General features: G+C 39.5%; 1 protein-coding gene across 3 annotated transcripts in view; it reads left to right on the top strand.

The window, feature by feature from the left end:
* The first annotated feature begins 1,769 nt into the window (after positions 1 to 1,769).
* slc6a4a (solute carrier family 6 member 4a) overlaps positions 1,770 to 24,893 on the top strand; it is a 44,095-nt gene continuing 20,971 nt past the window's right edge. Inside the window, exons 1-4 of one of the 3 annotated variants that reach the window (XM_057839926.1) lie at positions 1,770 to 1,826; positions 20,736 to 21,535; positions 23,349 to 23,483; positions 23,853 to 24,075. In XM_057839926.1, coding sequence (XP_057695909.1) covers positions 21,055 to 21,535; positions 23,349 to 23,483; positions 23,853 to 24,075 — 839 coding nt within the window. In that variant the 5' untranslated portion in view covers positions 1,770 to 1,826; positions 20,736 to 21,054. The other 2 variants (XM_057839925.1, XM_057839927.1) reach the window with 2 other exon arrangements.

The following is a 24,893-nucleotide window of genomic DNA, read 5'->3' as shown; positions in this document are numbered from 1 at the left end:
AGATTGTACTTGCGTAATTCTCTCTCAACAGCTAATAAGCAAGAATGTGCCAAGAACAGTAAGGTCTAAGACAAGGGAGTGACTAGCTATTGCTCATGCAATATTATAGGTGTATTTTTACCTTGCACGAATCTCCCAAAGTCCTGCTTGATCTCAGGAATGCCAAAAGCAGGAATGTCATCAGAACACAATAAATTTAACTCTTCGTGACAAGTGGTTGTCCTAAGCCTCACTATTCAGACTGTCTCAAGCATTCCATAGTGACTGATACTGGTACATATATCTATACATTAAAAACACATCTGAGCAAAGGTACTTTTGAAACCTCTGAATAAATATATGAGGGTAGGCTCAGTTTTGTTTTGTTATGTTTTATGGCATGATAAATTGGTAATAATTAATGAAATTGTATCATTGGTTAAACGCAAGAGTAATCATGGCATAGACTGGTCTTCCATTCAGTCCCCATTTAACTGGCAATACAGCAGTTTCTTTTTGTTATTTTTTTTTTTTTTTTTGTTAATGAATTTGATCAGATAAAATGTCAATTGCCTCTCAATGTAAAATTGAAATTAAAACCTTGCAAACTAGTAGCATACTGCTTTGATACCAACACTTCAGTACGTAATGCTTTAGCCATACAGTATCCAGTAAGGCCTTTATTTGTTGTAATCTATTTTTGTACTTTCAAAATCTCCCTTTAAAATTTTCATCTAGTGTTATAGTATTAATTTCAACACATTGTATTATTTGCTCTTCTGCTTTGCAATATTTTGTCTCGCAAAATTTTTCCCTACAGCATTAACAATTTTATTCATAATATCCAGTTTTCCCTTGAATTTGGATTTTGTTCATAATATCCAGTTTTGCCGTGGAATTTGGAGATTACCACACCGCCACTTAAACCATGCACCCTAGGTGTCTCATGAACTATAGAGTATGCAGTGGTATGAAAATGTATCTGAACCTTTTTGGAATTTCTCACATTTCTGCATAAAATCCCCATCTACTGTGATTTGATCTTTGTCAAAATCACACGGATGAAAAAATAGTGTCTGCTTTAACTAAAACCACCCAACAATTACTGGCTTTAATTAAAGCAGACACTGTATTTTCATCTGTGTGATTTTGACAAAGCTCAGATCACATTTGTAGGTGATTTTATGCAGAAATGTGAGAAATTCCAAAAGGTTCAGATACTTTTTCATACCACTGTATTTGTTTTTAATTTATTTTTATGTTGTATGAATACGTAAATAACTTAACGGTTAGTCCTATTTAAAACACTAGAAATGAGTCCATACTTGTTATGGGTAGCAGGACTTCTGCATGGTTGGCAGGGGTCCTTCTGTGTTGCCTACTGTGTTTGGAATTTGGGATTTGTTGTAGTCTTGATCAGCCCACATGAAATTAGCTGTTTTGTCTTCATGCCCCCTCTCTAACATTTCACTGTCGTTGTACATTCCTGGTCAATACATGTACAGTATGTAAAATGTTCAATATAACGCAGTGTTAACATGTATTCTAATAAAATCAGAATTGTGTGGGTTAGAATCTGTCCACTCATGGTATAACATTTCCAGCAATCACGTTTCAGTTTTTGGTTCCAACAGTTAATCTTGTTAAAAAAATCTTTTGTTAAATACACTTTATTTTCTTGTGCCATTGCATTTGTTGTTTTGCCTTTCTTGTTTTGTGTTTGGGTGTGCGCATGCCTGTGTGTGGATTTGTGTGCGTTGCAATGAGGATTAACCTAGTGCTTCAGCTGATGCTGATTGGAATGACGTTCCACACATTTGTAAAGGCTGGACTTGAAGGAGAGACTGGTAAGTGGACGCACTTTTGTTTGCACTTTTATTTGATGTCAATGTCCCGTCTGCCTCAGTAAACTTAACTAATACATACAGTGTATATAAACTAGTTCAAATACCCTGATTTACCCCCTTTACTTGGCATTGTGCCTCTTGGCCAGTTGTAGGTGTCTGTAAATGGGTTAGTTAGGCGAGGACACAGACAACCTGTGACTTGTAATCTCTTGCCTGCCAAAACACACTACAATGTTGTTCTCTGTTGATCTACATTTGGGACTTGATGTCTACATCCACTTTTGTTTGTTTCTTATAAATAACCATCAAAAAGTCTTGTAGTAGCATTTCTAAAGCCCAGTGCATATTTGTGGAAGTGAGCATATCAATGTTTGAGCATGTGCATTTGTGCCTGAACCTTTGCACAGCACAATCGCATGTGTGTGATTGGGTTCAGACTAGGTGTTGATACGTTAACGTCTGGGACTTGAGATGACCTCATGCTTTACGTCCTGCTCAACAAACCATGGTAAGAACAAACACCACCTTTTTAACTGCCGCGTTCATTCTTGCAAATGAAACAATATTAGAAGACATTTATATATTTGCAGTGGAATAAACTATTGATGCTTACTTGTGTACAGCCAATAAGAATTATCATGAATTTTAACAACCCGTTCTTGATTTTAAAGCCTAGTCATATAATAGGGGCCCGCATCACTGGCCACCAAAGCCCACTGTTCTGCTGAGCTCTCAAAAGGTCTGCTGTAAGTAGTAAGAAAGAAAAGTTGTGCATCCAATAGGCTATATGATTTGTGGAATCTGTTCAATTTGCTGTACTGTTGTTTTTGCCCATCACATACCGTAATTTTCGGACTATAAGGGGCACCTAACTATAAGACACCACCAAAAAGCTTTGAACCAGTTGGCTGCAAAGCTTCATTGGTTCAAGAAGCTTCATTTGGCCATCGCTGCTCCCTTGGAGGAGACAGTCAACCTCTGCTGCCACCTGCTGTAAACACTGTTGTCGTCCAACATGCTTCGTAGCATGCATTGCAACACTACAGATGTAAAATAAAAACCAAAATTCATGTTCTGTGCTAATTATTTCTTCAGTTACGGGTTCAGTTGTTTCATTAATTGCTATTTATGGTATTTGGTAACACTTTATTTGACAGTGGTGCAATAAGACTGTTATAAGGCCATCATAATTATGACATGACACTGCCACGAGCATCAATGAATGCTTATGACAGATGTTAATTTGTGTCAACCGGCAAATTGTCTCACATTTGAATGGCTGCAAAAGATCCGAGCTGGACATAAATGGAGTTAGTGACATAATTTGCTGGATGACACTTAATGACATCTCTCATAAGCATTCATTAATGCCTAGGATAGTGTAATGTCATATTTATGACGGTCTGATGGCAGTCTTATGATGCCGTTGTTAAAATAAAGAGTTACCTATTAACCCAAATCAACAAATAGGCCACGCTGGACTATAAAACACATGATTCAAAATGAGGGGGGAAAAAAGTAGCGGTTTTGTTTGAAAATTATGGTAGTTTGAAATTATACAGCCAATATAGCATCAAATCATTAAGCTAAATAAAATAGTAATTTTTGGATTGTAAAACGTACCTAACTAAAAGCCGCACCTACCAAATTTTATAAGAAAGCTCTTTTTTCATAATAAACCACACTGGGCCATAAGAGTCAGGTGTCACCATTGTATTATGGGATTTTTACACCTAAAACATACAGCTCATTAGCCTTTACAAATCCATGAATAAGTCCCACTAGACTATCAGCCGCATTACTCAAAGCAGTGGGAAAAGTAGCATCTTATCTGGTTGGAATGAGGCATTCCAGGCAGTTTTCTAACCAAAATCCCACCCTTGCAGAATGAAATCCACAAATAGACATCGTCTGCAAAAAGCAGACATGTGATCGTTAATGAAATACTTCCCATAACGGCACAATTCATGCTGGTTTCCTAATCAGAAGCACATGATCTGATCTCAATGCAATTGTGCAGATACATTTACAGGTCCTACGCAAAAAAATGAGCCTATTGTGATAAAGTTCATTATTTTCTGTAATGTACTGATAAACATTAGACTTTCATATATTTTACATTCATTAAACACAACTGAAGTAGTTCGTCTTTTATTGTTTTAATATTGATGATTTTGGGGGGAAAAAAGTCAAGAAAAAACAAAAATCCCTATCTCAAAAAATTAGCATATTTCATCCGACCAATACAAAAAAGTGTTTTTTAATACAAAAAAAGTCAACCTTCAATTAATCATATCAGCTATGCACTCAATACTTGGTCGGGAATCCTTTTGCAGAAATGACTGCTTCAATGCGGCATGGCATGGAGGCAATCGGCGTGTGGCACTGCTGAGGTGTTATGGAGGCCCAGGATGCTTCGATAGCGTTAAGCTCATCCACAGTGTTGGGTCTGGTGTCTCTCAACTTCCTCTTCACAATATCCCACAGATTCTACATGGGGTTCAGGTCAGGACAGTTGGCAGGCCAATTGAGCACAGTAATGCCGTGGTTAGTAAACCACCAGTGGTTACCAGCGGTTTTAGCAGTGTTAACTGGTGCCAGGTCGTGCTGAAAAATGAAATCTTCATCTCCATAAAGCTTTTCAGCAGATGGAAGCATGAAGTGCTCCAAAATCTCCTGATACCTATCTGCATTGACCCTGCCCTTGATAAAACACAGTAGACCAACACCAGCAGCTGACATGGCACCCCAGACCATCACTGACTGCGGGTACTTGACACTGGACTTCAGGCATTTTGGCATTTCCTTCTCCTCAGTCTTCCTCCAAACTCTGGCACCTTGATTTCCGAATGACATGCAAAATTTGCTTTCATCTGAAAAAAGTACTTTGGACCACTGAGCAACAGTCCAGTGCTGCTTCTCTGTAGCCCAGGTAAGGCGCTTCTGCTGCTGTTTCCGGTTCAAAAGTGGCTTGACCTGGGGAATGCGGCACCTGTAGCCCATTTCCAGCACACACCTGTGCACGGTGGCTCTGGATGTTTCTACAATAGTCTCAGTCCACTGTTTCTGCAGGTCCCCCAAGGTCTGGAATCGGCCCTTCGCCACAATCTTTCTCAGGGTGCGGTGACCTTTTCTGGTTGTGCAGCATTTCCTGCCACACTTTTTCCGTCCCACAGACTTCCCACTGAGCGCTCTGGGAACAGCCTATTCGCTCAGAAATTTCTTTCTGTGTCTTAGCCTTTTGCTTGAAGGTGTCAATAATGGCTTTCTGGACGGCAGTCAGGTCAGCAATCTTGCCCATGATTGCGGTTTTGAGTAATGAACCAGGCTGGGAGTTTTTAAAAGCCTCAGGAATCTTTCGCAGGGGTTTTGAGTTAATTCGTTGATTCAGATGATTAGGTTAGTAGCTTCTTTTGAGTACCTTTTCATGATATGCTAATTTGTTGAGATGGGGATTTTTGGTTTTTCTTGACTTTTTTGCCAAAATCATCAATATTAAAACGATAAAAGGCTTGAACTACTTCAGTTGTGCGTAATGAATCTAAAAAATATGAAAGTCTAATGTTTATCAGTATATTACAGAAAATAATGAACTTTATCACAATATATATATTTTTTTAGAAAGAGCTGTATACTCAGTCATAAACAAACCATACAGGTCCCTGAGGAACATTTTCACGACCTCAGTGACCTTAACTCCAGAGATTGAAAAGCATCATAACCCCCCCCCCCCCCACCACCACCACCAGCGGAATGTTCTGCTTCTGCAGACCATATACTCCAAAATTCCAAAAACTTGATAAACTGACCTATTTCAGTGCGTGACAAAGAGAATTTATTAACAGTTACTGTATGAGAAACTATTTGGATGCACACGCAAAAAAAAAAAGAGATTTCCAGTTTGTGTATGGTATGTGGATGGCAATAAACAATAACAGTGATTGGTAATCACTTATGCTCTTGGACCACCCATTCATGCACCTGCGCTCAGATCTTTGAATGCTGCTTGTGGAGGGATCAGATCAGCGGACTTTTTTTTTTTTTTTTTTTTTTTTTTTTTTTTTAAAAAACCGTGGTCAAAGTGTCCACTACCAGTCTTGTGTTCAATGAACAATGGCTCATGAACACGTTTTTATTTTGGGCGAATGTGAAGTGAATGCATCATATTTCTGTCGCATGAACAAGCGGCGTTCATGAGTTCAGAATTAAAGCCTTTCGACAAAATTGCAGATAGAGACATAGGCTAAAAACACTATTAAAAAGAAAAGAAAAAAAAAAAAAACTTAATCGTGGAAACTATCTAACCGGGCAACCCAAGCTGCCTGTCACGACTGTGTTGTTTTAGCACATATGGCAGCATGGACACAGGAACGACAGCTCTCGTAACCTGGTGTTCTGTCAGATTTTGCTCCCGAAGCTTTTATGGCCCCGAATAACCATTTTTTTACATTGTTGGTCTCTCAATATTATCCAAAGATGCTAAATAAGTTATATCATAAACATACATGTTCATGAATGTGGCATATATAAATTCTTAACGGCACAGGGAAGACGTTAATGGTGAGAGAGCGGTGTGCAGTCGAGTTGAGCACAGCCACATTGTGGGATGTGTGTGAGGAGAGCTTTCCTTCGTGTGTGTCCATGACCAAACGTAAGTACATATTCCTTCATAAAAAAGTTGTTGGTGTTTACTTTGGAATCCCTGCATTCGTAGCCGTTTGTAACGTTACACGAATGCGCAGAACTGCAAAGTTGCACTTTCTGATGGGGTGCAAAACAAAATCTGACAGAACAACGGCCCAGTACCAACATTTAAGCCAGTTTTACGGACAGGTCCATACTGACGCGGTTTTGAAACTGAATTTGAAGATGAATCTGACACTGTTTCAGTGTTAAAGCGGATAAAATAATTGCTCTCTGTGGTTCTATATTGACTCTGTCAATAATAGCTTGCAGCAATTATTTGCGAGAAGAAAGAACATAACTACAAAAGTTTTTTTTAAACCATGAACTTTAGTTCGAAATTTCGAATAATGAATTATGAACAGAACAGTTCATTTTAAAATTTGTGAGCTGTAATTTGAACTAGTTCTCGTCGAAAATGAACTTTCCCAACACTGTCCACTACTATATCAAATAGTATACTGTAAACATGACCACTCACTCATGCTAACACCGCTCCCCGCAAATCCTGAATTTGTCCTGCAGCCAAAATATGTAAAATGAAGAAGCAGGTCTGGACTACAAAGCTACATGTCCGCATATATTATGTATAGCTCTTCTGATCCCTAACCCATTTAAAGTCTATTTTATTAGACGGACCTCTCAGATTACTGAGACCTTGCTTGTGCAGATGTAAGTGCAGCATACTTAATACACCTATGAGTTGTTTTTGTTCCTCATACCACATAGCTGACACTATTTATTTACAGATACCAGAATCACACTCGCCAGACTCTTCATTAGGTGTACTTTCACAATCTAATCAAAATTTATAAACACATGTATCGAAAATTGACACTTTATTTTATGTGGCTCCTATGTAGATAGCCCACAAACCATGCTTCTTTTTGTGACTGTAGTTGCACTATTAGCAAGGGTCACAAACTCAATTTATTCGAGGGCCACTGGAGAGTGGGCCACATTGAGTATGAAATTTCAGGTTTCAAATATTCCCAAAAAATTAAGAGTAATCCAGTCATCACAATCTTTGTAACAGTTCAGAACAAGAATGGTTCTTTAGTACATAAAGACTGCTCTCACCTCTCTGCCATTTTGCATATTCTGCAGCATGTCTAGTTGAGTAAAATGACGATTTAAATTGCAATTCCAGAATGTGCAGTATTACACAAGGTGGTCGTGATGTCCCAGTACTCAACTAAAGAATACAGTATTCTTGCACCGACTTTTCCTGAAATTGATTACACTGGTCGCCGCTGCAGGAATGAAGGGGTGACTGGATGCTGAATTTTCGAACAGCGGCTTTTATGTGTTTTAAGGACCAACTGCACTTCATATCGAGGGAAGCTACTAAAGGATTTAGTATGAATTTGTGTGTAAGAATGTACAGTGGGACAAATAAGTATTTAGTCAACCACCAATTGTGCAAGTTCTCCCACTTGAAAATATTAGAGGCCTGTAATTGTCGACATGGGTAAACCTCAACCATGAGACAGAATGTGGAAAAAAAAAAACAGAAAATCACACTGTTTGATTTTTAAAGAATTTATTTGCAAATCATGCTGGAAAATAAATATTTAGTCAATACCAAAAGTTCATCTCTATACTTTGTTATGTACCCTTTGTTGGCAATAACGGAGGCCAAACGTTTTCTGTAACTCTTCACAAGCTTCTCTCAAACTGTTGCTGGTATGTTGGCCCATTCCTCCATGCAGATCTCCTCTAGAGCAGTGATGTTTTGGGGCTGTCATTGGGCAACACGGACTTTCAATTCCCTCCACAGATTTTCTATGGGGTTGAGATCTGGAGACTGGCTAGGCCACTCCAGGACCTTCAAATGCTTCTTACGAAGCCACTCCTTTGTTGCCCTGGCTGTGTGTTTGGGATCATTTTCATGTTGAAAGACCCAGCCACGTCTCATCTTCAATGCCCTTGCTGATGGAAGGAGATTTTCACTCAAAATCTCTCGATACATGGCCCCATTCATTCTTTCCTTTACACGGATCAGTCGTCCTGGTCCCTTTGCAGGAAAATGGCCCAAAAGCATGATGTTTCCACCCCCATGCTTCACAGTGGGTATGGTGTTCATTTTTTTTTATTTATTTTTTTCCCCTTCAGGCATGAGAAATCCAAATATGTGTTTATAATTAATTCAACCCGAAAAGAAAAGTGCTGACGGGATAAGCCGAAGCTTATTGAAACCCGTCCCCAGTATACCATATAGGACGCAGAAAATATCGAATATCAATTTTTGGCATTCAGATTTCGTCGTGATTACAAGGTTTTTGTTTCTTTTTGTTTTTTTGTTTTTTTTATAATAACCATCCCCTCTGATTGTTCATTTTACCAGTAGTCCATTGTCGATCGTGGATCAGTTTCAAGTTTCTCATATTATTTTTAAAAAATTTTTTTTAATTATTTTTTTTTCTTCTTCTTCTTCTTGTTCTTCGGATGCAAATCAGTATTCTTTCTCCTCCAAACACGAGAACCTGTGTTTCTACCAAAAAGTTCTATTTTGGTTTCATCTGACCATAACACATTCTCCCAGTCCTCTTCTGGATCATCTAAATGATCTCTAGCGAACCGCAGATGGGCCTGGACGTGTACTTTCTTCAGCAGGGGGACATGTCTGGCAGTGCAGGATTTGAGTCCCTGGTGGCGCATTGTGTTACTGATAGTAGCCTTTGTTACTGTGGTCCCAGCTCTCTGTAGGTCACTCACTAGGTCCCCTTGTGTGGTTCTGGGATTTTTGCTCACTGTTCTTATCATTTTGACGCCACGGGGTGAGATCTTGCATGGAGCCCCAGATCGAGGGAGATTATCAGTGGTCTTGTATGTCTTCCATTTTCTAATAATTGCTCCCACAGTTGATTTCTTTACACCAAGCGTTTTACCTATTGCAGATTCAGTCTTCCCAGCCTGGTGCAGGTCTGCAATTTTGTCTTTGGTGTCCTTCGACAGCTCTTTGGTCTTGGCCAGAGTGGAGTTTCGAGTGTGATTAACGGAGGCTGTGGACAGGTGTCTTTTATACTGATAATGAGTTAAAACAGATGTCATTAATACAGGTAACGAGTGGAGCCTCGCTAGACCTCGTTAGAAGAAGTTACAGTATACCTCTTTGACAGCCAGAAATCTTGCTTGTTTGTAGGTGACCAAATACTTATTTTCCACTCTAATTTCTAAATAAATTCTTTAAAAATCAAACAATGTGAATTTTTTCCCACATTCTGTCTCTCAACGTTGAGGTTTACCCATGTTGACAGTTACAGGCCTCTCTAATCTTTTTAAGTAGGATAACTTTCACAATTGGTGGTTGACTAAATACTTATTTGCCCCACTGTAGTTAACCTACTCAGAAACTAAGCGGAACAGGAAATTAATTTTGAACATGTCTTGACAACTCACAACAAAGCTTTACTGAAATTGTATCCTGTTTCTAAGCAGGTCACGCCTTGGCCACAGACATCGATATCAGACTCCCCCATTTCCCTTCTTCTGAACTTTTTCTTTCAGGCGTTGTACTCATAACTTGTCATTTCTTGTGTACTCTGTCATCATACTTGCATGGAGATTAAACAAAAGTCATCTGTTCAGGAAAACGGTTGCCTGAGTGTGATAAACGTATCATTTTAACATGCCAGGTTTAAGGGTGTAGTTTTCTTTGCATGGGCTCTGAGCATATTGCATAGCAAACTCCATGTGTGGATGTAGAAGGGTACGATTCTCACTACAGGGGTCTTTTAATTCTATAATTTGATACAGAGCTACATTAACCATGTGATTTGTAGATGTGTTTTGTATGAGAATGTGCGTTGGATGTGTATCATGTTTCTTTTTTGTCTTTTTCAAATGTAAATTTATAGTGTGCATTACAGCTTTGTTTTCCTTTTTTTCTGACTTTCTCAAGATTGGACATAATTCAGTTTGAACTGTGGGAGGAATGACATTTCGTCATGCATTCAAAACCGCCTTTCTTCTAGAGAAAAGAGGAGCACTGGATAAGGCATTTCTGTGGGAAATCTGGAGGGTCAACAGTAGAACAGATTTGCAAAATTCTGTGGTAGAACCCTCATTTTGCTTGAACAATGGTGATAATATGATTATAAAATAGGATTGTGTAGTGATTTTGATGATATGTTTTTAAATATGAGAAATATGTTTGAAGATAAGTGCTGAAAACGTGCACGGGCTGAGAGCAATGTAGTGCTGAATGCTGACTTACGTGTATAGCAAGAAACTTTTTCTTCAGGCACCAGTATTTTGGGGGGGCTTAAATGTGATCCAAGGTGACGTCACCTAGAACTCTTTCTGGCCCACCACCGCACTATATAAAGGCTAAGCATCGTTTGTGGCTATTTGGCATAATTGCAACATGTATGTCTTAATGTACAACCCGGATTCAGTTGGGAAATTGTGTAAAATGTAAATACAAACAAAATACAATGATTTGAAAATCCTTTTCAACCTATATTCAATTGAATACACTACAAAGACAACATATTTAATGCTCAAACTCATAAACTTTATTGTATTTATCAAATAATAATTAGCTTAGAATTTAATGGCTGCAACACGTGCAGTAGAAGTTGGGAAAGGGCATGTTTACCACTTCGTTGCATCACCCTTCCTTTTAATAACACTCAATAAATGTTTTGAAAGAGAGGAGACTAATTGTCTTAGCTTCTCATGTGGAATTCTTTCCCATTCTTGCTTGATGAACCGCTTCAGTTGTTCAACAGTCCGGGGTCTTTATGTCATATTTTACGCTTCATAATGCGCCACACATTTTCAATGGGAGACAGGTCTGGACTGCAAGCAGGCCTGGGGAGAACCTGGACTCTTTTTCTTCGAAGCCACGCTGTTGTAACACGTGCAGAATGTGGCTTGGCATTATCTTGCTGAAATAAGCAGCGGCGTCCATGAATAAGATGTCGCTTGGATGACAGTATATTTTGCTCCAAAATCTGTATGTATTTTTCAACATTTATGTTGCCTTCACATAAATGTAAGTCACCCATGCCATGGGAACTAATGCACCCCCGTACCATCTCAGATGCTGGCTTTTGAACTTTGCGTTGATAAGTCCGGATGGTCCGCTTCCTCTTTGGTCCGGAGGACACGACATCCAGTGTTTCCAAAAACAATTTGAAAAGTATACTGGAATAATGTATACTATGTAACTAAAAAAAAAAAAAAACAGGTTGCAGGAAAATAGTTTATTTATGTTGATGACAGTTGAGAACTCAGGGTGGGATTTAATGAGTTTTCTTCTTCCCACTCCCTTTCAGGCATTTTTTTTTTTTTTTTTGCTTTTCTCTGTGTTTCTTGAAAGCAAAGAACTGAATTCGTGAAGATGAATGTAACTGCCTCAAATGAAATGAATTAAAAAAAAAAAAAAAAAGTGCACTCATCAGACCACAAAACACTTTTCCATTGTGCATCAGTCCATTTTTATGAGCTCGGGCCCAGAGAACCCAGCAGCGTTTCTGGATGTTGTTCATAAACGGCTTTTGCTTTGCATGGTAGAGTTTTAACCCGCACTTAGTGATGTAGTGAAGAACTGTAAATTTACTGACAGTGGTTTTCTGAAGTTTTCCTGAGCCCGTTTGGTGATATCCTTTACACACTCATGTCGGTTTTTCGGTTTTTAAGTCAGTGCCGTCTGAGGGATCGAAGGTCACGGTCATTCAGTCTTGGTTTCCGGCCGTGGCACTTACGTGCATTGATTTCACCAGATTCTCAGAAGTTTTTGATGATCTTATGGACCGTAGATGTTGAAATCCCTAAATTCCTTGCAATTTTGCTTTGAAAAATGTTGTTCTTAAACTGTTCAACTATTTTCTCACGCAGTTGTGGACAAAGTGGTGAACCTCGCTGCATCCTTGCTTGTGAATGACTGAGCGTGTTTGGGGAGGCTCCTTTTATGGTACCCAACTATTCCCAATTAGCCTGATCACATGTGGGATGTGCCAAATAGGTAATTGATGAGCTTTTCTCAGCTTTTTCAGTATTTTTTGCCACCTTTCCCAACTTCTACTGGACGTGTTACAGCCATGAATTTCTAAGTTAATTATTATATTGCAAAAAACAATTAAGATTATCAGTTTGAACATTAAATATGTTGTCTTTGTAGTGTATTCAATTTAATATGGTTTGAGAAGGATTTTCAAATCATTGTATTTTGTTTTTATTTACATTTTACACAATTTCCCAACTTCAACCAAATCCGGTTTGTAGTTTGTTACAGTTCCAGGCCCCCGATCACCCAAATACATTTCTCGCGTGTTGGTTTTATGTCATTTCGGCGTTGTCGTGAGCAACGACATAAGAAATGTGAATAATGTGAAATAATATTAACGTGAAATAATGTAAAATCTTATAAATGTGAATAATGCTGGCATAGGACAGCCATTCTGACTATATTCTTACATTAGCTGGCTGTACAATTTAATAACTACTGGATCTTGTAGAGCAGTGGTTCTTAACTAAGGGTTCGATCGATCCACAGGGGTTTGGTGAGTAAGACTAAGTCAGGTTCTGTGAAGGTTAAGAAACGCAGAGCCCTACTTTGTACGCTGAATAAATCTAGGCAACGTGGCGTTTTAGACCAGATTTTGGACTGGTTTGCCCTCACTTTACAGGTTTTATTCCATTTCTTTCAACTGCTAGCCCTCTTATCTAATGGGAAGAGATATGAGTTTGCTCAGTGGAAGGTTGACTGGCACTTGTTATGAGGAAGTTGCCTGGCTCTGTTCTCCCTGTTACAACACTGTGAGAATAGTCTGGGACCTAGCTCCTTAATGGCCTCTCGAGCCAGAACGAAATACGTGCAATCAGATTCGTTTATTTGCGTGATGTGTTCTTAACGAGCAATGTCACTCTTGCGCGTCAGAAGTCTCCACAACAACACAGATGGCGAAGGGGAGAGCCGAGAATATGTTCCAATCCGCGGTAAATTGTTTTAAATGACCAAAAACACATCAACACAAGTCATTGACAACAGTCTGTCTCGCGCTAGCCACGTTGAATAAACTTCTCCGTTCTCTTTACCGTCACGTCCGCCCGTCGCTGATTGGTCCACTTCGCTGTCTGTTTGCTGTGGCTTGCTCTGCCCTGGGAATTTGATCTGTGGTACAGTCGCCAGAAGAGCGGTGAGTCTGGAGTTCCAGGCTAATGAGGAAATATAACAGACCTACACACAGCTTGAACTGCGTAGATTTAAAAAAAAAAGTAATTTTACGCCATGAAAATAGTATGTGATGCAATGTTGCAAAAATAAAATGAAAAAAAGGAACAGTGTGACATGTTTCATTTTCCAACATCAAAATCAACAGCAAAAGCCAAAATTATTTGTACTTAATCTTAAATCTAGAAGACGTTTGAACAGGAATTCACTTAGATGCTAGCTTAGAAAGTTTTGAATTCGTAAAAAAATGGCTTTATTATGGAATTCCGAAGGGAACGGTGAATGCACCTGTGAAACTCTTTGGGTTCAGTACCTTTAGCAAGGTCAAGCACAACTGTTGTAGGGCAATCCTGCACCCAACGCTGTCACCACTGATCCCACTTGATTTTTTCTTCTTTTTTTCTGCTCCACTTATGTTCTTTAAAGTAGATTGATCCCTGTCAATCACAGCGCAAACCCCATTTGACAGAACACTTTTATGTTCCTGTGCGGAATGCACAGGAAGAGAATCCCGATAACTCTGATGTCATTACGTTTAAAGTTGAACTAATCTGATCCCTCCGTGCATGGCATGAGGGACCGTAAATCTGATGGCTAGAGAACATGGAGGCATAGTTGAAGAAGAAAACCTGAAAAAAGTGTGAGAATCCCATCTGTTTGTATTTGTCTACACCAAAGTGTGAAAAAGTGAAACACAATCCATTTCTTATCACATCATCATTAGACTCCAGAATAGCTTCCAGCATGCATAATCTTTATCCACTATCAATTGTTCATATTCAACTGTGCACACCGTATACGCGGGTAAGTCAATATGTATCTGCGCTTTTTTTCTAATTGCTTGTATATTGGCTATACGGCTTTGCATGTTATGTCTGCTTCTAGATGGTGCAACCCTCCTTGCTCGTTCTAAGTTTCTGCGTCATCATCTCGGTGCGCTTTGCGCTGCAGCAAAGTAAAGATGGCTGCACCACTCTCCATTTAGTTTTCTGTAATCGGAAGGTGTACCACGAGCATAAAGGGATCCTCGATCTTTAAGACATGTAGGGGCTAATAAACCACAATTATTCTCTTGTACTAAAATATGTTGTTAGAAACATATAAGATGTTAAATCAATGGCAATATTTTATAATATTTAGTACATATTTTGACCGATAGTTGGCGCCATGTTTTGCGGGCTCAGCATGACGTAATTGGGACATTTCCAATTGTGTACAACAATTGTGTATAGCTGCTTTAACTCGCTAAGTAAAATGCCACAATGTGCTGCTTTTGCATGCAATTTCCAGTCAAATGGAAACGAGGGGAGTGATGTTAGTCTCCACAGATTTCTATTGACAAGAAGAGGAGAAAGGTTTGGGTAAATGCCTGTAGACTGTAAAAACTTCCCAAAGACCCAAGGCTTTGTTCTTGCCATTTTTCTCCTATCGCGTTCGAGGCTTTTAGTTGACGAAAACTTATGAAAGAGCTCACCGGAGCGGCTAGATATAAGCGGAGACTAAAATCAAATGCTGTTCCAACTTTTTCCCTCACAAGAAGCCTCAACGCGCACGGGTAGCGAGTGAAATGGGCGCAATAAAGCGCCAAAGACAAGAAACTGCTGGCCGCTCTCTTAAGCAGGCAAGCCGCTCCTGTTGCTACAGCGGTAGGCGAACCTTCTGATGTACCGCTAGTCACAGAGGAAGCTAATAATTCACCTCTACTAATATAATTATTAATACTATTCACCTAATATGAGTGATGCTGCCACTCAAACTGATCCAGACACATCCGATGCAGCGATACAGTGGCCAGCTGATGCGCACCGAGCACTTAATATGGACCACCCTTACGTACGGTAGCTAAACGTGAGTTGGATGTACAAGACATGGAGGACACTCGATCCAGATGACGAATTTAATGAGAAGTCAGCCACGATCCTGACTATCACACGCGTGCATTCATAGTTTTTTTTCCCTTCAGTGAGCGTTTATAATGTCAATATTCATGAAAAAAAAAATGCACGAATGACAAGGTGTGTTCAAACTTTTGACAAGTACTTTATGTAAAGCACACAACAGCTCTGGATGCTAACAATCTACATAATTATATTGGAATAAGTTTGATCAACCGATAGCTCAGCTTGAAGATCTGCTAACAAAAACCGGAGTTCTCAACAGCATACACTCTGTCGCTCCGTTGTCATTGAGACGCACTTGCCACCAGTTTTGCCCCAACACTTTCTCTTATCAGGTATTTCCTGCACTGCATTTTGCCTTTGCTGCTCGTCTTGTGAACGACCAACAGTCCGTTCCTGCTCTTCACTTTTCCGCTCTGGTTCAAATTGGAAGGGCAAAACCGACGACAAGTTGGGGTAGCTAACGAGTGACACACTGGAAGTTCGGCAGCGGGCCCAGTGACGTTACCGCACTGCGACGTCAAAAAGAATGGCAAACTATCACTTAAAATAAGTTTACAAATTTTATTAAAACGAAAACATTAAGAGGGGTTTTAATATCAAGTTATTATAACTCCTACTAACATTTATCTTTTAAGAATTACTTGTCTTTAAGATCGAGGATCCCTTTAAATCCATAGATTTTCAGTGCAATACGGGGGCTATGTTTTACCACAGCAAAGTGTTTACTAGTGGATTTACTGAACAGTTCAAAGTGATATGTTCTGCAACAAGTTGAGGTCTTTTCTCGAATGGCGTTCTTATTCTTGCATGACAAAGTGCGTCCACACAGTTTAAATTCTTCAAAATTTTCATTTCGAGGCGTAGGAGCATCCTCCATAAAGTCCTGATTTGCCCCGTTAGATTACGATCTTTTCGGTCCAGCATAAGATACTTAAGAGATCGTCATTTCGCCACAGATTAACAGGTGAAGGAAGCGGTGCATATGAGGCTTGCTGCTATAGGGGCAGTTTGACTTTTAGGGCAGGGGGGCACATGTTGATAACCCAGAAACGCAGTGTCAGCATCAGCAATAAAATTAACTTACAAGACTATTTATAATAATAAGATGAAAATTAGCATTTTTTGTTTCCCATCATTCTTGAGGGGAATTCTAAATCAGGCTACTTAGGACAGCTATAATTTTTGCCAAGATCGTCATCCATTGAGTATGGTACACCTGCCGTTGTCGTGCCAATGTAGTTACCCCCGTCAAAAATTGTATCCCCTGAGCGGAGCCACTGCGCTGCACTGATTTGCTTGATTTCCGTGTTTTGGTGATGAAGTTATCTACAGTGGTGAGAACAAGTATTTGATACACTGCCGATTTTGCTGGTTTTCCCACTTGCAAGCATTGTAGAGGTCTGTAGTATCATAAGTTCTCTTCAACTGTGAGGAACGGAATCTAATACAAAAATCCAGAAAATCACATTGTATAATTTTTAATAATAAATTTGTATTTAACTGCATGAAATAAGTATTTGATACGTTACCAACTAGTAAATATTTCGGCTCTTAGTTCTTTTTTAAGAACCCCTCCTGTTCTCCACTCATTACCGGAAGTAACTGCAACTGTTTGAACTTGTTACCTGTATAAAAGACACCTGTTCACATGCTCAAACAAACAAATTCCAACCTCTCCACAATGGCCAAGACCAAAGAGCTATGTAAGGACATCAGGGATATAATAATAGACCTGCACAAGGCTGGGATGGGCTACAGGAAAATAAGCAAGCAGCTTGGTGAGAAGGTAACAACTGTTGGAGTGATTATTAGAAAATGGAAGACGTTCAAGTTGACGGTCAATCTGCCTCGTTCTGGGGCTCCATACAAGATCTCACCTCGTGGGGCATCACTGATCATGAGGAAGGTGAGGGATCAGCCCAGAACTACACGGCAGGACCTTGTCAATGACCTGAAGAGAGCTGGAACCACAGTCTCGAAGAAAACCATCGGAAACACATTACGCCGTCATGGATTAAAATCCTACAGTGCACGCAAGGTCCCGCTGCTGAAGCCAGTGCATGTCCAGACACGTCTGAAGTTTGCCACTGACCATCTGGATGATCCAGAGGAGCAATGGGAGAAGGTCATGTGGTCGGATAAGACCAAAATTGAACTTTTTGGTCTAAACTCGGCTTGTCGTGTTTGGAGGAAAAAGAAGGATGAGTACAACCCCAAGAACACCATCCCAACCATGAAACATGGAGGAGGAAACATTTTTTGGGGCTGCTTCTCTGCCAAGGGTACAAGACGACTGCACCGTATTGAGGGGAGGATGGATGTATCGCCAGATGTTGGCTGACAACCTCCTTCCTTAAGTGAGAGCCCTGAAGATGGGTCCTGGCTGGGTCTTCCAGCATGACAACGATCCAAAACACACAGCCAAGGCTACTAAAGAGTGGCTCCGTAAGAAGCATCTTCAGGTCCTGGAGTGGCCTAGCCAGTCACCAGATCTAAACCCGATAGAAAATCTATGGAGGGAGCTGAAAGTCCGTGTTGCCCGGCAGCAGCCCCGGAACCTGAAGGCTCTAGAGAAGATCTGCATGGAGGAGTGGGCCAAAATCCCTGCTGCAGTGTGTGCAAACCTTGTCAAGGACTTCAGGAAACGTTTGGTATCTGTAATAACAAACAAAGGTTTCTGTTCTGTGATTTTTGTGATGTATCAAATACTTATTTCATGCAATTAAATGCAAATTTATTATTTAAAAATCATACAACGTGATTTTCTGGATTTTTGTATTAGATTCCGTCCCTCACAGTTGAAGAGAACTTATGATAGAAATTACAGACCTCTACATGCTTTGCAAGTGGGAAAACCAGCAAAATTGGCAGTGTATCAAATACTTGTTCTCCCCACTGTATAAGGTTTTAAAACATGGCCCATCCATAACAACAACAAAAAAAAATCCTGTCGTATAACATAACATACATACCGAGCTTAAAAAAGGCAGTGTTTTACTCGTAGGATGACCTATAACTGTTATTACTGTAATTCAAGTCTTGTATGAAGTTTCTCCAGTTTAATAAACGTCGATGTCCAAAATATATAACTGTGGTTCTTTACTGGCTTCAATTAATTATTTAAAATCCACATAACTCATAACTAATGTGTGTGTGTGTGGGGGGGGGGGGGGGGGCACTCCCGCGGCTAGGGGATACAATTTTTGACGGGGGTAACTACTTTGGCAAAACACCGGTGGTGGCTCTGTTGTACAATTAGCGTCTGTAGTGGGGCAAATTTAAACTCCGCTCACCATTGTGGCGGTGCTCTCTGGCGTTTCACGGTCCACATTTTCAAGCCTTGGTTCTTGCTCAGTAGTTGTTGTCACTTTTGAAAGCTTAGGTTTGAAAAAATTACGTATATCCATGTTGCCTCTTCGGTCCTCGGGGGTGGTTTTGGCTAAGCAAAGCAAATGACCGTCCAAGGTCCTAGTCACATGATCTGTTCGAAAAATAATTTTGACCCATTATAAAAATACTATTTATATATTAATTTTTTGTTCATTTCATTCATTTTGTTGTTTTATTTATTTACATCTTTTATAGACAATATTTTACCAGAAAACTCTTAATTTTAAAATCATATATCGGAGAGTCAATTACATTCAATGAAACTTTTCAGCCACCGGGGTGGGGGGCCTGGCCCCTCCAGTCCCCCCTTAAACTCCGCGTATGCTTGCTGCTCAACTGAAAACTTTTTCTGAGGGTATCAGAAAGCTCGTGCAATGATGGACCAATTGCACTGAAAAGCAGGGTGACTATGCTGAAAACCTATGTAAATGTAACTTTTGTATTCTTCTTTTATTAAATAATAAAAATGGAGCGCAGATACTTTTTGACTTACCCTTGTACATCGACGCATATGATTGTGCTGCTGTGTGCCTCTCTGGATGTGTGTCTGCGTGTGTGCGTGCATGCATGCTGGTGAGTTTGTGTGGGAGGGGGTGAGAAAAAGGAGAGAGGTTCAAGAGCTCAATGGGCAGACGTGCTGTCCCGATGAACTAGTCAAAGCTGTTTGTTTCCTTGGCAAGGATTTTCCCTATTTTTTATTTGCTGCCACTGCTGACTTTTAACAAACTACCACCAACAGGTAATGTCTGTGTGCTAAGGATATTTAGTTGTTAGTTGAATCCCTGAAATGGGTAAAGATTTTTTTTTTTTTTTGCTGAATTGTAGTATTTTGTAACTTTTAATTATAAGAAACTGCCTGCAAAGTCAATATACTGTATACGTTATCACTTGTTTGGTAATTTAAGAATACAGTGATTGAGGTATATATTGCAGAGAACATGTGTGTTTCAGTTGAAATTCTTTATTTTGGTATAAAGGTTTGTAAATATGTACCTAAAATTAGATTATTGTCAAGGAGCTAAGGAGGATTGTTTATAGTCAGTGCAGCGGGGCAGCTAAACTAATAAAAATTCAGTCTAATTGAAATAAGGGATCTCCAAATAAGATCTCAAAATATTTAGACGGCTCTAAATTTCAAAATTTTGGAATAACTTACAAATGTATATTTTACGTACATACAGCAATAATGCACATTTAATGTAAATGTAAATTGAAATAAAACGTTTAAAAAAGTTTTGAATACATTCAGAGGACATCTGCGTTTGTTTAGTCATTGTTACTTTAAAATGTTGCTCTTGTCAGTCTGTTTTTGTTTCTTTTCACCACTTCTTTCTGCCTGCGGTCCGTTATGTGTTCTCGCACGGAAAAAACATGATAGGTTAAACAGATTATGGTCATTCAGTCTGATGGGCTTTTTTTTCTTTTTTTTCTTTCTATATAAATACAGTACAACTGTATTGATTAGAGAGGTTTCGTAGCATGTGTTGATATTCAGGCAGTTTTCATACTGTAACTTAAGCTTTGGATCAGATAAGAATCAAAAGAAAGTTATGCAACTCAGATTCATTCCTCTTGAAATTGGATACAAGTGGGTATGTTAAGTAAATCAGTGTGTTTTTTTTTTTTTTGCTCCGTCTCTCTGCACGTATCAAAAGTTCAAAGTTGAAGCCAGAGTGCACTGTTGTTTCAATCATTCATTTTTATCGATGTTCTTGTGTCAATAGTTGTTTTCTTTTTTCCTTCTTTTTACAGAACATCTATTTATAACCAGCCCACAAAGAGGAGCCAAAATACTCTTATTTGCTCTCAATTTATGTCATTGCGCAAACTAATTGCAGTCCATTTTTGTTCAAAATCGGTCTCCTCATCCTTGCCTTGTTCTCGCTTGCCCAAGAAGGACATAAACACTTCTCTACCACATCATTTCCTACCTCTCCTCACCTTTCTGCTCCTCATCTTTGTTCCCCTAATGGGCAACATATTAGACAGCAAGACCACCTTACTTTCATCGACATCTTCCCAGCCGTAACCATCTCTCCAAAAAAACAAACACCACTACCATCGTGATCTGATGGAGACAACAAATCTGATGATGACAAGCATGTTGATAAAGGACAAATGCGAGAGTGAGGTCGATGCCGAGACAGGCAAGGAGAGTCGGGAGGTGAAAGCACAAGAGGAGAGCGTGCAGGATGAAAACTGTCGACTGATGCTGGCTGATGGTCTTGCAGAGAGAGGACCCAAATCTCTGAGCCTGGTTTCTGGCCAGCAGGTGTCCAATGGCTTCACCACGTCCAGCCCTCAAAACTCCAAAGAGGAAACAGGGCTTTCTGCAACTTACTCTGCAAGTTCAGTGTCGGGATCTGTAGGCGGCTCCGGGTCGGCGGCACAGCTAGGAGGCCTCAGAACTCTGGTCGTCCAACAAACCAGCTTGGATCGGCCCAGAGAAACATGGAGCAAGAAGATGGACTTCTTGCTCTCTGTGATTGGCTACGCAGTGGACCTGGGCAATGTGTGGCGTTTCCCATACATCTGCTACCAAAATGGAGGAGGTAAGTCATTAGATAAGTGGGAGGGGAGTCTATATAAAGGAAGTCAAATTCAATTTTTTTTTTTTGTGCAACTGTAAATATTGTGCATAAATTAAGAACAGGGGTTCCCCAATCTTTTCGGCTAAGTATCCAGGGTAAGATCCGCATGTAGATATACAGTGCTGAGCACATTTATTACTCCACGCAATGTAATGTTTACCCCACACGTGGCCTAAATAAACACCATTAAATGATTTTTTAAAATAAGTTTTAAAAAAAAATGTTGGTTATTTAAAACATTCTATTTTTAATGCTAAATACAATTTTTCTTAATCATGAAATTTCCAATTTTGTGTTTTACAGAAGAAAGGAAAAATATTGTAGTATAAAAAAATTCTTAAATAAATTGGAAATATTAACTTTTCTGGGGGGAAAACTATGCTTTCGTTGTTGAACGTTCTGCTTGATTGATTCTAGATTTATTTGGTGACTTTGGTTAGCAGAGCAAATTGGCTTAAATGTGTGTCCAAAAAGCTGAATATTGTAAATCCTTATTCCACTTCAAAATAGTCAAATGTTGTAGGTACACACTGAAGTCATTTAAAATGCTGGACGGTCTTTAAATTCAATTACTGTTTAAAAGCACTATATTTACACAATCTCTTTATAGTAAAAATTAATAGATTCTACCCGTGTGTCACAAAATTCTTACCTCCCCCACACACACAGCCTGCCTTTCCACTTTTATTGAATCTGTAATAATAAAGTCCATGCAATTTCCTGTGTTGCTTGTCTGTGTGAATGCGTAGCATTGAGATGGGCTCAAGGAGACACTCGATAGAGGCAACAGTATTAATTGTGAGGGGTTTTGTTTTATTGGAATGGCCTCAGTCTCCTGCTTGCTTAATAACCTGTTGCTTGGGCAGGTGCTCAATCAACTCTTATCTTCGTCAAAAAAAAAAAAAAAAGACAAATAAGCACACATTCACATGAAGTAAACTGATGATCAGATAGGAGTTAGACCAGGGAGATGTAATGCTAAGAGCACCATGTTAGTACCATGACTGTTTGTGGTCATTATTCCTTCTTTTGCTCCCTTTTTATTCATCTATGTGTTTTCTATAGCGCTTGTGCTCATTATTGCCGCGGGGGATCTGGGGGTATTTTCCAGCTGACTTTGTTCAAGACGAAGGGTGCGTCTTACACTGGTCGCCGGCCAATTTCAGGGCAAGTGCTGTAGACAGTAATTCAGATTCAAATTTGTGTATCTTTTCGAAATGTGGGTGTAAGAGGAACCCTAAGGGGAAAAAAACTTTCGAGCGCAGAACCTCTGAAGTGCGAGACTTGGATACTAACCGCTAAAATGCTATGTTGCTTCATTCATTTTCTAATGACATTCAAAAACAACAAAACAAATAAAGATAGTGCCTTGTACGCGTTTTCATAGAATATAGACGTTTGTATGATATAATGTGATGCAAAACAAAACCTGTAAAATGCCAATCATGACTATGTAGTGGTACATTTGGTGAGTGCAGTGTGGGTAAATTTGAGTGCGAAAAATCATCTAATTCCGCACTGGTGACAAGTTCAGTGTATAGTCAGCCTTTTGAAGTCACCTGGAGGAACCAATAAAAAAACAATTTGATGGATTGTCATGATGTTGTGCTGGGGTATCTTATGTTTTGAATTGACAATCCTGCAATGAGATTTCAGAATTATATTTGACTTGTGTATATGTGAAATCAACTTATGTCATATTGCTGTTTTCTAGTTTCCTTATCAATCCCAATATATATTTTTTAACCCTCTCTCCCCCACGTTTTCACTTCAGGTGCCTTTTTGCTTCCCTACCTATTAATGGCGGTCTTTGGAGGTGTGCCTCTCTTCTACATGGAGCTCGCTCTCGGCCAATTCCACCGCAATGGCTGCATCTCCATTTGGAAACACATCTGCCCCATCTTCAAAGGTAAGGGCAGATGGGAAAATTAGTTTTGAAAGCGCTTGAAATTGGGCGGAGAGGCGCGTGGGGTGGTTACAACATATGAGAATTGGCTAGAAAAGGAAAATGTTGGGAAGGAATGCATGTGTCAATCTCTGCAAATTCTTTAATCTGCCAAGTCCATCAACTCTGAATTCTTCTTGAACTTTTAAAGTGATGTTTGACTTATGGAAATCGTCACATTTCCAAGCCAGATGGCAGCTGTTTGGAAATTGGATCATATGTAAATTGTGTGAAACTGAAAAATGTCAGCTGCTTGAGCTGCCAGTTTGAAAGGGACACTGATCTGATTAAACACAAAAAAGCTTCTAACAGCTATTTGGTTCCTTCATCCAGGTATAGGTTTTGCTATCTGCATCATAGCCCTCTACATTGCCTTCTATTACAACACCATCATGGCCTGGGCATTGTACTACCTATTGTCATCGTTCCAGTCCACCCTTCCTTGGACCACCTGCTCTAACAGCTGGAACACAGGCAACTGTCACAGCTACATGTCCACCGACCAGAATGTTTCTTGGTCCAACTCTTCCACCTCTCCTGCCGAGGAGTTCTATACGTAAGTGCATGTAAGTGGGATGGGAAAGCCATTGACAGGAGGGTAATAATCTAACTGTATTCAAAATCATTCAATCCTATTAGACTCAAGACATCAAGACTATTTGCTGAATTATCAATGTTATTTTGCAATCAAGAAGAACCGTTACATAGCTCAACACACATTTTTCACAAGCTTTCACTCTTCTTCGAAATTGGTCATAGAAATACTACTGTATTTGTATACATGTTTAAATACCTGTGATTTCAATTGAAGTTTTTAATGTAACTACTTACATTGGTATGCAAAACCTTTTGGAATTTCTAACTTTTCTGCATAAAATCACCATCAAATGTGATCTGATCTTTGTCAAAATCGCACAGATGAAAAAACGGTGTCAGCTTTAACTTAAACCACCCAAACATTTATATGTTTTCATATTTTAATGAGGATAGTATGCAAACAATGACAGAAGGGGGAAAAATACGTTAGTGACCCTTGACATTTAATATTTGTGGCCTCCCTTGGAAAGCAATAACTTCAACCAGACGCTTCCTGTAGCTGCAAATCAGTCTAGCACATCTATCAGGACTAATCTTGGCCCATTCTTCGCTGCAAAACTGCTGTAGTTCAGTCAGATTCCTGGGATGTCTGGCATGAATCGCTGTCTTTAGGTCATGCCACAGCATCTCAATGGGGATCAAGTCTGGACGTTGACATGGCCACTCCAGAACGTGTACTTTGTTCTTTTGAAACCATTCTGAAGTTGATTTACTTCTGTGTTTTGGATCATTGTCTTGTTGCAGCATCCATCCTTCTTTTAGCTTCAACTGAGTGAC

Source organism: Corythoichthys intestinalis, chromosome 6 (assembly GCF_030265065.1).
Source record: "Corythoichthys intestinalis isolate RoL2023-P3 chromosome 6, ASM3026506v1, whole genome shotgun sequence".
In the NCBI taxonomy this organism is placed as follows: Eukaryota; Metazoa; Chordata; class Actinopteri; order Syngnathiformes; family Syngnathidae; genus Corythoichthys; species Corythoichthys intestinalis.
Note: the sequence above shows the minus strand (reverse complement) of the source record. Positions and strands in the feature narration are given on the sequence as shown.